This window comes from Vulpes lagopus, chromosome 8, assembly GCF_018345385.1.
Source record: "Vulpes lagopus strain Blue_001 chromosome 8, ASM1834538v1, whole genome shotgun sequence".
Classification (NCBI taxonomy): Eukaryota; Metazoa; Chordata; class Mammalia; order Carnivora; family Canidae; genus Vulpes; species Vulpes lagopus.
The window spans coordinates 23,055,933-23,070,626 of record NC_054831.1 but is presented as its reverse complement, the minus strand read 5'-3'; the positions used below and the strand labels follow the sequence as shown (position 1 = coordinate 23,070,626).

The 14,694-nt window shown below is 36.6% G+C and overlaps 1 protein-coding gene across 1 annotated transcript in view; it reads left to right on the top strand.

Moving 5' to 3' along the window:
- Positions 1 to 14,694, top strand: part of KIF13B (kinesin family member 13B) — a 202,892-nt gene that overhangs the window by 113,755 nt on the left and 74,443 nt on the right. Inside the window, exons 15-21 of the mRNA XM_041765163.1 lie at positions 1,095 to 1,181; positions 2,970 to 3,160; positions 3,831 to 4,041; positions 4,908 to 5,070; positions 8,395 to 8,541; positions 9,748 to 9,897; positions 10,191 to 10,319. Of these exons, the coding sequence (XP_041621097.1) occupies positions 1,095 to 1,181; positions 2,970 to 3,160; positions 3,831 to 4,041; positions 4,908 to 5,070; positions 8,395 to 8,541; positions 9,748 to 9,897; positions 10,191 to 10,319 (1,078 nt within the window). The remainder of the gene's footprint in view (positions 1 to 1,094; positions 1,182 to 2,969; positions 3,161 to 3,830; positions 4,042 to 4,907; positions 5,071 to 8,394; positions 8,542 to 9,747; positions 9,898 to 10,190; positions 10,320 to 14,694) is intronic.

Sequence of the window (14,694 nt, the reverse complement as noted above, 5' to 3'; positions counted from 1 at the left end):
GGAAGCAGAACCAACTGGCCTTTGAAAGCTGAGTAGGAATTGGAGAGTTGGATGGTGAGGGACGGGAACTCTATTCCAGGTTGCACAACTAGTATAAGCCTGGCTTTGAAAGAAAATCAATCATGTTTAGTGATTAGAACATAAATCTTTTTTTTTTTTTTGACTGGAGTTGAGAATTCACTAGAATGGGTAAAAAAAGAAAGAGATAAACAGGGTTTCCTTTTGTAGGGCCTTGAGGGCCAAATTAAAGAACTTGACCTATATCCTATATCTAAGCAAATGAGTCCTTTAGTAGGAGAGAGGCTTGATAAAACTGGTATTCTCTGAATATCAGTCTTATAGTGGGATGCATAATTTTTTTTTGAGATTTTATTTATTTATTTGTGAGAGACACACAGAGAGAGGCAGAGACACAGGCAGAGGGAGAAGTAGGCTCCATGCAGGGAGCCTGATGTGGGACTCGATTCTGGAACTCCAGGATCATGCTCTGGGCCAAAGGCAGGTGCTAAACCGCTGAGCCACCCAGACATCCCGGATGCATAATTTTTGTTTATTTCTTGCCCCTGCAAATTCTTCCCTTTATATCCTTCTATTCACCTTTCTGTTGAACCATTGTCAAGACAAGCAGTCAAGTGGACCTTATAAATCTTTTATATATTGATAGGATATGAATGTTTTTCTGTGCTCTAGGAAGTTACAGAAGAATTTAGCACTGGTCTCGTTTCTTGTATTTCTAGAGTGTAATTGGTTAATTGGCTAATATTCATGTAGATTGGACATAGTCATTTGAGTCATAATATATGCCACTACCAGCTTTTTAGTATATGACTCCATATTTACTCATTAATATGTTATATGACAAATTTGGAACTTTGAAAAGTAGAGGATAATAATTTATTATATTTAGCACCTTAAGCATTTTAAATAAATCACCAGAGAAGTAAATACAAATAATAAAACTCACCGAGGGCAGGTTTTATTTTGGGGAATTGGTTATTTTGTTTTTCCTAGTACGTACATCTCTATAGTATTGGATAATTAAAGGAGAATACATGATAATCATTGTTTGCATGTTTGATCTCTTCTCCCTGCAGAACATTTGTAAATGGCTCCTCCGTATCTAGCCCTATACAGCTACACCATGGGGACAGGATATTATGGGGAAACAACCACTTCTTCAGGTATGACATTACTCATGGCTCTTAAAGAGAGATTATTGAAGATTATACCATGAAACAGAAGAATGTATATTAGAAGGTAAACTTAACTCCAATGAAAGTATTCTTTGTTGTGGACATATATATTTACTGACTGTATATGGTTTGGTCACTATATGCTTTGAGCCTGAGAGACATTAGAATAATATACTCAGGAAAAATAAGGAGTTTACTTACTTATTTTTTCCTTTTTATTTCCCCGTGGAAGATGATTGTTTTGCCGTCTGGTAAAAGAATTCATTAATTTTTTTTTTTTCTGACATGCTTATCTTTCGACTTGTTTATTTTTTTTATGGGAAAAGTAGTAGTTTTAGTTTCCTAATTTGTAAGATAAAATTCGGAAAAACAATAAAGCAAAATAAGGTTCAAAGTTCCTGGGTGGCTCAGTTGGTTAGATGCCTGCTTTCAGCTCAGGTCATGGTCCTGGGGTCCTGGGATTGAGCACCATGTCAGGCTTCCTGCTCAGTGAGTGGGTCTGCTTGTCCCTCTCCCCTGCCCCTCCCCCCTGCTTGTTCTCTTTCTCTCTCTCTCCCTCTCTCTCTCCCAAATAAATAAATGAAATCTTTAAAAAATATAAAGTTTGTATTTCATTTAGGAATGTTTTCAGCTATATATAAGGGCAAACTTGACTATAATAGCTTAAACAGTTTGTTTCACTGACCAAATAAGAAATCCCAAGGTGGATGTTTGTTGGCATTGGCTAATAAGCCTCTCAAAACTGTCATAGCAGAAGGCTTGTCACTATCTCATTGTCTTGGCATTTCCCTGTGGTCTAAAGATGGCTATGCCACTCCAGGTATCAAAGCAGCATCCAGGCACATACAAAGAAAATGAGGGAGAAGGCCCTATCTGCTTGATCAGAAAAAGCGGAAGTCTTCCCAGAGTCTCTAGCAACCTTCCATTTTTTGTCTCATTTGCTAGAATATGCCTCTTAACTACAAGGGAGGCTGAGAAAGTACCTGTTTTGGGACTGCACACATTGTTTACCATAGAAAATTGGTGTTGTGTTGCCAGGGAAGGATGGGCTAGAGATTGTATAGAACTGAAATCCTGGTCTGGTTCTCTTCCTGTCACTGGTCACTGTGCTTGGGATATCAGACTGATTTTTCTTATAGCTAATGGAGATCAGTTGCTTGTAGGCCAGTCGATATTTTGATTACTGGGGAAAAGGTAGAGGGGTACAAAGTATGCAGAAAATATTTTTCCTTTTTTTTCCTTCTCAAACTAAATCAAGTGTAAACTGCTTGGCTTAGTATTCAGGGCCTTCATAATTTGGGATAAGTTGATCTTTCTAGTATTATCTCCCATAACCTCTACTGTACAAACTTCACATACCACTGTGTTGTTTTATTCATAATTTCTCCAGAGACTATGAGAGTTTCCAGCTCTACATCTCTTCTCATGCTGTTCCCATTGCCCTAACTGCCCTGCTTTCTCCTTATTTTCTAAGACTTGGCTCAGATGACTTCCTACTCTGTCATCTTTTCTGTTGTTACTCCTCAGTGGTCCTTAGCTTTTCTTCAGCACCTAGCTTGTCACAGTCATGTGGCCCCAAGTCACATGGTCTGTTGTAACTATTTGCTCATGCATGTGTGTTTACTTCTACTACTAGAGGATAAAATTCCTGAGTATAGTAATTAATTGCCTTACCCTTACATTGTACCCCCTTGGCATCTAGCAAATACCAGTATTTAATGAATGGAATAAATGCATATCTTTATTTTAAAAATAATACTCTTTTTTTCCACCAAGACTGAATTTGCCTAAAAAGAAAAAGAAAGCAGATCGAGAGGATGATGAACATGACATCTCCATGAAGAATGAAACCAATTCAGAGCAGCTGGATGTAGATGGAGACTCCTCCAGTGAGGTGTCCAGTGAAATCAACTTCAATTATGAATATGCACAAATGGAGGTCACCATGAAGGCCCTGGGTAATAATGGTGAGCAGATCTGTTGTGCGTTTTAAAATATATATATTTTTAATTTATTCATGAGAGACAGAGAGAGAGGCAGAGACATAGGCAGAGGGAGAAGGAGGCTTCCCTGCGGGGAGCCTGGTGTGCGACTCGATCCAGGACCCTGGGATTACGACCTGAGCCAAAGGCAGATGCTCAACTACTGAGCCACCCAGTTGCCTCTAGAATCTTTTAAAGTTGATTGAAAGCTAAAAATGTTTATGACTGAGACTTTTTAAATGTTAAAAAAAAGGAAATCTTAGTTATTCTCTATATTCTTTTAATTTATAACATTTATAAAAACTTTTCATTCTTTCAGCCTTGATTACAAATCACTGCAAAGTTTGTTCTCATTGATAGAATTTTTCAGGTTTGAAACTTGACTGCCACTGCCACTCTTAGGTTATGTGTAGAACGTGCAGTAGACCTGCTTTTCCTGTATGGAAGACCGTTTGGCATGTATCTGACAGTATAGATGATATGATGAGTGTTTGGGAGTAAGGAAAACTGAATTTATTCCACACTCTCTTCAAGAATATTCACTTACTAATTAGGATGACAAACAGCATAGCAATATAGAACAACGTTTGAAATCTATTGTGTTATACTGTTACTTTTTTTCATTATTTACCTTTAAAAAAACCCTCTTGTTTAGATCCAATGCAGTCCATATTGAACAGCCTAGAACAACAGCATGAAGAAGAAAAACGATCTGCATTAGAACGCCAGAGGCTTATGTATGAACATGAATTGGAGCAATTACGAAGAAGGCTGTCTCCTGAGAAACAAAACTGTCGTAGTGGGGACAGGTTTTCTTTCCACTCACCCAGCGCTCAACAGCGATTGAGACAGTGGGCTGAAGAGAGGTAGGTGCATAGGGCCTTTATTACGTGTGCATAGCATATGCTCAACACTTTAACCTACCTAGGTAAGACACAGTACGGAGAAATCTAGACATTACTTGAAATAGAATTATATTAAGAAAGAATGTTGCAGCTTAGTTAATAAGAACTTTTTGGCATTATCTTTTTTTCATTTTTGAGAAAAATGAGAATTACCAATTTAGATTGATTTATTTAAAGTTGTCCATGTGAAGTGCTGCCCCATTTTAGTCTGTATGGCTTTTAGATTTGAATAAGCAAGTATCTGTACTTAGAAGTTATACTTTATCATTGTATTATACTCTAGGTTCTGAAGCTTGGGTATATGCTTTTTAAAAAAAGGAAAAAAAAAAGAAAGGTGGTTATCTGGACTGATTAGCTCAGGTAGGTAAAGCATGGTGCTAATGAGATGCAGATTGCAAGTTTGAACTCTATATGGGCTAATTAGCATTGCACTCAAATGTCAAATGTCATGGTTACCAACTGAACTTAACTAACCTCTTGCTATCCAAAGTTTAGTCTGCAGACAGGCAGCATCTCTGTCAGGTGGAGATTGATAGACGTGTAGTGTGTCAGGCCCCACCTCAGACCTGCTGAATCAAAATCTTTAGTTTCTCAAGATCCCCTGGGGGAGGTTTGTAGACACCAACAAATTTTTGAAACACTGTCCTAATCAATGGCCAGCTTGTTACACGAGCGTGCATGGGTCAGTGTCAGTAATATATTCCCTGTATGCAAAAGGTGGTTGTAGAGCTTGGTTCGCAGTTTGGCATTAACATATTGCGTACTACCTAATACTCTGATGTGCTGCTTGATGGTTATCCTTCACCTCCCCCCACTTTTTTTAAAAGAGAGGCAACACTGAATAACAGTCTGCTAAGGCTGAGAGAACAAATTGTGAAAGCCAATCTGTTGGTGAGAGAAGCGAGTTACATTGCAGAGGAACTGGATAAAAGAACAGAGTACAAAGTAACCCTGCAGATTCCAGCCTCCAGCCTTGATGCCAACAGGAAGGTGAGGTTGCTGTCAGTGGGAGACAAACTGCTGTCTGTTTCACCCATGTTATTTCAACACCCATGGGTTTGCCTTCATCCTTACCTATACTCTCTGCAGTCTACATCCTTCTGTACATGTTCTCCAATCTTCAGTAGAATTCATTTGCTTTTAATTCTCTGCCTTTGTGCATATGTGTTCTTTGTCCACTAGAACCATCCTCTCCACCTTTTCCCACCACACCCCACCAATTTATTTCACTCAGCTCCCTTTTCTTCCAGTCTGTTTATATGATTTCTGAAAAGTCTTTTCCTGATGGATCTTTGGAGAGTGGTTTTTGCCCTCCATTCTGTTGCCACTCTACAGCCACTTAAGTTGTGTTTATTTTGTGTATATCATGTTATTTTTACTTGCTAATTGATTACTTTGCAAAACTGTTTATTAGTTCTTTTATGCGTATATTCACGATTACAATTTTTTTTATGTAATGTAGTAACCTTAATAAAATGTAGGGAAGGCGGAAATCCCATCAAAAATTTCTATCTTTGCCATCCAGTTGTTTTCTTTGATTTTAAGGCTCTTTTCTAGCTCTTGATCATATTCATATATAATTTTTGATAGTATGTAGAATTTGGTATTCAGATAAATATTTTGAGGGTCCATGTGCTTTGTTTCTCCCACAGTATTCGACACAGCAAAGCTTTAATGAATCCTTTGGGTGTTCTATTTTGATTTGGTAGCCATGATCACATCTCTCTTCTTGTGACATCACAGCCTCAAGGTCGATGTTTTCACAAAATAGATACTTGGCAAATATGATGCTTAATGTTTTGAGTAATATAGGTATTGTGAATGTGATGCACTCATTGCTTTATGGAGATGTGTCTTTTGATACCTATTCTGTGTATAATTTGAACCTAGAACTTTATTTTGCTTGTTGGTATTTATAGGGCAAACCATGGGTGCAGTGAAACTCAGAGGAAAACCACTCATGGGCAGAAGGTATAGGGCTTAGATTCTTTTAGCATACTGAGCAGAGCAAGGTCTTCTTCCATTCTGTAGTGTTTCAGTTGGAAAAACAGAAACATAACCATTTTTTCCCCATTAAGCATGATTGTCTGTAGCTTTTTCCTGTGTATCCTGGCTCGGGCTTTGTTGAAAGAAGCAACCTTGCCTCCAGGCAGTCAAGTCAGTACCTAGAAGTGATGCGTCATTTGCATCTCTCTCTACTATACCCCTGATGTTGTGTTCCTTGAGCTGTTTCCAAGGTTGATGGAGATGCTGTACCTTACTGGAGTGAGGGCAGCCTTTGCTAACATGTTAATAGCTACTAATCTTTGCTTATATTACTGATTTAATAGATTAGTATTTTCAGATTTCCCTCAGAGAGAGGAGAGGAACTGGACAAGGAAGTTATTTCTTACGGAGAGAGTCTCCTGAACTCAGGCCAGGCCAACAAAACCTTTTGTCCAACAAAATCTTTTGTTTTTGGTACTTGCAAGCTTCTTTTCACTTAATGTCTTGGCCATGCTGTGAGCACTGTTGTTTGTTTTGGTCTTACTCTTCTTGGTCTTGTATTCGACTCTCTCTCATGATTTTGGTAAGAGGCAGAAATTTCTTTTTTCTTTTTCCCAGTTCTTGTTATAGTTGCAGGAGGGCCAAGTCATGATGCTGCTGCAGCATATTGCTGGTTGCCATTTTCTTCCCATTCTAGCATTCTCTGCCTGCAATACCATTCCTTGTGGATCATTGATGAGCTCTTTGTATTTATTCCCTAGCTGGCTGAGTATAAGGTAGAAGGGCCTTTATAGTATATGAGAGGGTGGTAATTTTTGAGCTCTGAACTGAGAATCTACCGTTATGTAAATTTGGTTTCTTGGAAAGGATTATAATAAGTAAGATGTTAAAGTAACATTGGTGTATTTCAAAATTTCCTAAAGTTCTGAGTACACCTATCTAAATAGTTGACAAATGATCCAGTAAATCTAAATTGATTAGATAATTGATGGATAACTTTGCTCTGGGGGAGATACACAAGGGCATTTTTATTTTCTACTTTGTAGTTTTAAGAGTTTAAAAACTGTTTCTATATAAAAAACACATTGCTCTGGGGTGCCTAGGTGGTGCAGTTGGTTGAGCTTCTGATTTTTGGTTTCAGCTTAGGTCATGATTTCAGGGTCCTGGGATGGAGCCCCACATGGCGAGTGGGGTGGGGAAGGGGGAGTCCGTGCTCAGCACAGAGTCTGCTTGAGATTCTTTCTCTGCCTCTCCCTCTGCTCCTCTCACTCATGGTCTCTCTCTTTCTGTCTCTCAAATAAAATCTTTAAAAAAACTCAAACCCTTATTGCTTTTACAAACCAGAAAAACTTCATTAAATTCTAGGAGTTTTTTTTCCCTGAGAAAATTCACATAACATAAAATAAACCATTTTAAAGTGAGCAGTTTAGGGATACCTGGGTGGCTCAGTCGGTTAAGAGTCCTGACTCTTGATTTTGGCTCAGGTCATGATCTTAAGGGTCTGTGCTGGGTTTTGGACCCTGCTTAAGATTCTCTCTATCCCCATCTCTCAGCCCCTCTCCCATCTTTCAAAAAAAAAAAAAAAAAGATGAAGTCAACAGTTCAGTGGTATTTAGTCCATTCACTGTGGTGTGTGACCAACATCTCTATCTAGTTCCATACTGTTTTTTTTTTTAAATTTTAAACTATATATATTTACAAATTGTTATAATTTGTTGCCTCGAAATGGGTAAATGGGATTCTTTTCACAGTTGCTCTTTTAAACGTTTTGTGTTTTGTATCACACATTAAGAAACTACCCATTAAAAATTTTTTTTAAATTAAAACTTTTGAAAAGTAAGAGATCATTTCTTAGGTATGCATCCCAGCAAACTTTCCCTTGCTATTCAATGCTTATGACTCTTTTTTCTACCCACTGATTCTCTGATCATATGATGGACAAATAACGATTTCCTATTAATGTTTAAATCCCAAATGTTTAAAATCCAAAAGACTAAATCATGTTGACTTACTAATGTTTAAAACCCAAAAGAATAAATAAATATGATTTAAATTTATATCCAATTTACTAGATGAATAACTTACTATATGAATTTACTTTATAAAATTACATCTAATTTACATAATTTAAATTTTGATCACAGTTGGATATAATGGCATTATATTAAGCTTGTAAGATTTCTGAGAAGGTTTGTACTGAACTGGATAGAGAAGGATAGCAATTTCAATTTTGGTTGATGACATTTGACTGGTATGTATAGAATGTTCAGGGTTGACTTCCATGAGGATATCTTTGTGTGTCACATGATCACTCTTTCTGTTTTACAGAGAGGCTCTCTTCTTAGTGAACCTGCAATCCAGGTGAGAAGAAAAGGAAAAGGAAAACAGATTTGGTCTCTAGAAAAACTGGACAACAGGTTACTGGATATGAGAGACCTTTATCAGGAGTGGAAGGAGTGTGAAGAAGATACCCCAGTAAGTTATCTGAGAAAAATAACTGGTAGTTATAGAAGGAATCAAGCAAGAAGGAGCCTACCCATTTTTTTAGGGAAGAATTACTCATTCTTCTAAAATAGTAATCCTGAATCTAGAATAATACTTATTTTAATCCTCTAAATTATTTGGCTAATCAAGAAACTTAATAGCCTATTATTTTTTGGCATCTTCTTTCTTTCCTCATTTTGTGTTCTCTGGATTTCTAGTAGAATCTTCTACATTCCATTCTGACATCTATTGGTGTCACAAGTCTGCTTCTGTACTGGACTGTGAATTTACTCAGGACAGAGACCACACCTTATTCACTCTCTCCCCACTTCTCCACACTTTGCTAACAGAAACCTACAATACCTCTTTTTTTTGAAAAGAACATCAGTGGTATCTTAATATTTATATTACTAAGAGCAGATTTTAAAGGAGTTTTGATCCTAAGATGGGTGCCATACAGCTGTACTTGTCGAACTTTCTCAAGTTGCAGCTTTTCCCATTAAGGTCAGCCACGTACTTGTGCATATTTTAAAACAGAAATACATACCATGTATGTTTTTATAATTTTCAACCCTGGTCTTGTTTCCACATAGAGTTGTTTATTTCCCTCTTGTTTGTTATTTTTATTTTTAGCCTCTTGTTTTTTAAAAACATGTTTATTTTTTTCCAGATTGTCATCAATAAAAATGATATTTTATAGTTAGATGACATTTTTTTCTTCAAAAATTTTTCCCTTTTCTTTTTTCTTCCATACTCTTCTTATATTTTAGCCTAGAAATAAAACATTAACAAGTTACAAAAAAGCAAAGCACTCTCATGTAAGGTGGTCAGCTCTCCTTGGTGGCACTGTATCTTATGATTTGGCAGGAACAAGTGGAATAGACATGAATGAAAACTGAAGAGTACTTTTGTATACTCGACTCACTTTTTTAGTCAATTGGTTTTCTCTGTTTTTATGGCAAGATTTCCACATAATGAAGAAGAAGTGATAAATGTAATGACATATTACTGAGATGGCTGTCATGGGTGAAGGATGCTGACCATTATTCTAAAAGAGGGAGTGAGGAATAGTGTGTGTAATCCAGTGCTATGCTTAACCTAAGTTTAATGACTTTATTAGAGGCCATCAAAAAGTGGTAGTAGGTTGAATTAATTTAAGTGATTTCTGAAGTTGCAATGTCTAAAATCTCTTTAAAGGTCATACGATCTTACTTTAAGCGTGCTGATCCATTCTATGATGAGCAGGAAAATCACAGTCTTATTGGGGTGGCGAATGTTTTCCTCGAGTCACTCTTCTACGATGTGAAGTTACAGTATGCTGTTCCAATTGTCAACCAGAAAGGAGAGGTTAGTTGTCTTTTCATGCCTTGTACTCTTCAGAGAAAAGTTTAAGAAACAGTAGAGTGTTGATAGTATATTGTTGTGACTCTTTGTCACTAATAACAAATGCTATTTATGTGTATTATTAATACATGTTTTTCCATCTTCTTGATGGTGATTATTCCAGTACTTTGAGGAGAAGTAACTGTTAGAACCTAGGCTTCTAAATTGTCATTTACTTTTAACCCAACCACTTGATTCTAAAGCTGAAGAAAGAACAAAATCTGGAAAGAGTACCTGCTTTTCCTCTGTTGTTATAGGTGGCAGGTCGGCTGCATGTAGAGGTGATGCGAATCAGTGGTGACATTGGGGAAAGAATTGCTGGAGGTGATGACAGCATAGATCTTTCCTGTGATAAGGAAACCCAAGAAAACAGACTTGTGTGCATGGTAAGTCCCAGTTTCATTTCGAAGCAGTGGAAGTGTAGCTGATTTGAGGGTTATAGGTAGTTAGACAATAAATGCTGTTCTTTTTCAAATTTTGAAAGTATCTGTTCCTAAATAAATCTTTAGTACTGGTATTCTAGAGACCATATTTCATTGTATATACTGTTTTTTTTTTTAATATTTAATTTATTTATTCATGAGAGACGCACAGAGAGAGGCAGAGAGATAGAGGGAGAAGCAGGCTCCTCCTAGGGAGCCTGATGCGGGACTCGATCCCCAGACCAGGATCACGCCTTGAGCCAAAGGCAGATGCTCAACTGTTGAGCCCTCAGGTGTCCCTGTATATACTGATTTACCACTCAGCTAGGTACTTCCATTGTCTTCCTCTATAAAGCCTGTAGGATAAGTCACTTCTTTTTTCTGGACCATTCTGCTCCAAAGTTATATGGATGTTTGTTTGTCTGAACTTCTCTGCAGAGAAACAGTTTTTTTTTTTTCACATAAATTTCCTCCTCCTATTAGACCTCTTGACTTCTGCTATGCTTGAGATTTATCCTAGCCCCGATTCTGTTCACACTGTTTTTCCACGTTTGTTTTTGTTTGTTTGTTTCTCATTACCAATGTGCGTTTGCGTATGCTATTCCAGCATGTGCTGACCTCAAACCCTACTCTTTCTAACCTTCCGAGGTGTGCCCTTCATGAACACTGTTGAGTATTATGTGTCAGACATCGTGCTGGGAATATAACGATGAAAAAGGCAGGACTTCTTTTCTTAAGGAACAACCTATGTAGTTTGTGTGTATGTGTAAGGGGGACACACAAGTGAACAGAAGACTCCCAATATCATGTGACCCAAGTGCTCTGAGAGAGGTAGACAAGGTATGTTTTGGGACATAGAGGAGAGATAATTAACTCAGAGTAAAGTCTGAGGAAAAATTCTGGAAACAAGACTCAGAGTGAACCTGAAGGAGAGCATGTTATGTAAAACTCTTTCTCCATGAGGTGCTTTATTTTTTTCATGTATAATTGCTAGGTAAATTTTAAGTAGGTCATTATATTCCTGAACTCCTATCCAATTGGTGTAGTCAGTGCCACCTCTGTTACTCATTATGACAATGAAAAAAAATCCTCTCATACATTTCTAAATATACCCTAGCTGGGCCTTTGTGCCATTGGTTGAGAATCACTGGAGGAACCAGTTAAAAGGTTTTTGAGGAAGAGAAATCCATGAGGGTCATAGGAACAGTGTACAAGTGAGAAGAAGGCAATTAAAAAGTGCAGTGAAAAAAATCCTAAACTTAACTCTAATTTCATAATCCATCTCAGTCCAGTCCTGTGTCTCAGTAAATATTTCTAGAATGGAGTTAATACCAAAAGGAGTGAGGCAAGCTATGCGGAAGCTGTAGCTATTAGAGATGGCTTCCTTTCTATGGGTCTTTGCTTGCATATATTAAGGCCTCAAATGTTTAAGGCAGATACTTCAGAATGGGGGGGGGGATTCTTAATTCATTAAAAGGTGAATCTTTCATTGTGTTATCCATGATTCTAGAACATTTTTTTCTGAGATGATATGATTCGCAATGTTGGAACATAGACTTGATGACATTCCATAACAGCCCATTTAAAAGATGTTAGATTAGTAAATGCAGCTGTGTGAAAGTTTACATTAGTACAAGGATACTGTCTCACTTGGAAAAATCATCACTGAAAAAGTAGTATATCCTGGATAACATAAGCTTAAAAAAAAAAAAAAGTTAGGGATTTGTGGGTGGCTCAGCAGTTGAGCATCTGCCTTTAGCTCAGGGTGTGATCCCAGAGTCGGGGGATCAAGTCCCATGTCATGCTTCCTCCATGGAGCATCCTTATCCCTCTGCCTGTGTTTCTGCCTCTCTCTTTCATGAATAAATGAATAAAATCTTTAAAAAATAAAAATAAAAAAGATTACAAAAAATAAAGTTAAATATCTTAAGTTTTTTTAATGGAAGATATCAAACATAGACAAAGTAGTGAGAAAAGTGTTATTAATCCCCACCCACCTTCCCTCAGAATTATCAACTCGTGGTCAGTCTTATTTCACTCATCCACTTAAGCCACTCTGTACTATCCCCTTCCCATGAATTATTTTGAAGCTATTCCAGACATCATATTTCATCTATACTAGTTTAGTATGTATCTCCAAAAGAAGAGTACTTTAAAAAAGCCATTATATCATAATCAAAAATTAATACTTTCTAGAGATACCCAGTTTCCTTGATTGTCTTGTTTGAGGTGTCTGTTAAATCTGTCTTAATCTTTAGGTGCTGGCACTTGTGCTTGCTTGCTTCCTTTCTCTCATTCTCTCTTTTTCTCTTACCCTACAGTTTATCTATTGTAGAAATTGGGTTGTTGTCTTGTGTTTTCTCATAATCTGGATTTTGCTGATTGGTATTATTTAATGGGTTAAGATGTATTTGCTGTAAATTGGTAATTAGATATGAAGATGTTAAATGGGGAAGGAGAATAGCAAGGACATTTTATAGGGGTGGGGTGTTCTTCCATCAGAAGGCTTTCTTTTGGGGATGTTAGCAATTACTGGTGATTATTACCTAGATATTTCATTAGGAGTTAGAAAAGAATGACACTATAATTCTGTCACCCCTCATTTATTAGCTAGAATTCTTTTCTAGAGAGAATTTTCCTATTAAATCAAGTATTTTGCTCTTCAGAGATATGTATAGGAAAGGCAGGGTAAATACTCCATTCTATTCTCCTTTAAAAAAATCTCATTTTCAGAAAAATTAATTGGTTTTCCTTCTAATATACAAAAGTAACCAGTGAGATTTTACTTTATTTTTAGTCCAAATATCATTATGAGCTCTTCAATTTAGATATATTTGATGTGTTTCAATCCATTGTATTTATTACCTATATTGAACCTCAGATGATCTATCTTTGACCCATGTGCTTCTCTTCAGTTGTCTTGGAGTCCTTTTGACAAAACCCTAACCCATGGTCATAGACTATGCTAGCTTTCTTGCTTTTTGGTATGATGATATTCTAGTCCCATCATGGGCATTTTCTATTCCAGACCTGGAATCACCCATTTCTCTAAGGAATCTGGTTCCTTTCAGTGGGGAGTGTTTTTTAGAGACTATATTCCAACCATGTAATAGTCTTCGTGTAAAAGGAAGAAGATAGACTATATGACAAAAATATTGATGGAAAAAATGAAATCAGTCTGGGACACTTAACAATAATAGGTGATAATTTATCACCAGCTTATAAAAGCAGTCTGGATTGGTTTTTTTTGTGATGAAAAATAAGTATGTGCATATTAAATATTGATATCTTTAAATATCTTTACATTAAATTAAATTAGTATGTTTTAAAACCCCAAACAGCATGTCTTCTGACATTCTTGGGCTTTATATTGAGCAGTGGCAAGTCAAAGTCTATGGTATTCTGACACCTTGTGGTGATTTTGATTTCTGTATGCAGAAACTTAAAAAACAAAAAACAAAAACTATGTTCTGGGTATGAAGCTATTCCTCATTCCTGATATTCTTCATTCCTGGCAGTCTTATTCCTGATAAGTTGCCTGTAGAATATAGGTCAGCATATAAAATCTTATAATGTATTTCGATCTTAAAATTGAGATTGATTTTTAGGAAAAAATATTGGCTTTCTGATGGAATTTAATCACCGAGAAGTATGTATCAAACATCTGTCCATTCAGTACTTGGATGTGGTTTTGTTCATTTCATTTTATTTGTACAGTCATTCCTCACACCAGCATCATTCCTCACACTACATCATCATTAGGTAGGTAGCTATCCTGTTTCACATAGGCGAAATCTCAGCCTAAGAAAACTAAGAATTTAATCTGCTCAAAAACAGAAGCTAATATGTGACAGAGAGTTTTATTTGGATCTTTGTTCTACAAAAATCTTGTAATCTTCTCAAATATCACATTGTCTCACCTTGAAGAATATACTAAAAAATTTTTAAAACCTAATGAAAAAAGTGATGGTTTTTAAAATTTAACAAAAAATTAATTGCCAAACACTGATTGCTCACTCTTTTGGGTTTGGACAAATAATTGCATTACTCAATCTGTTGTTTTGTAGCCTTTCAGAGAATTGATATCTAAATGTTTCAAACTCTTGTTGCCATTGTAGGGAAAAATGAACAGTAATAGGATTTCTCAACAATTGCCTACCCATTATATGAGTGCCTGGTATAGAAGAAAATAGTCATCTGCTTTGCACGATATTTTGTGTTATTAATGCACCCTAAAACGTTAAGACAATTATATTTGTGGTTGTTGAACTACATCAACTTTGGCCACATATTCAAGTTTATTTTTGTTAAATTTATTTACTGGATGCATAGCACATCG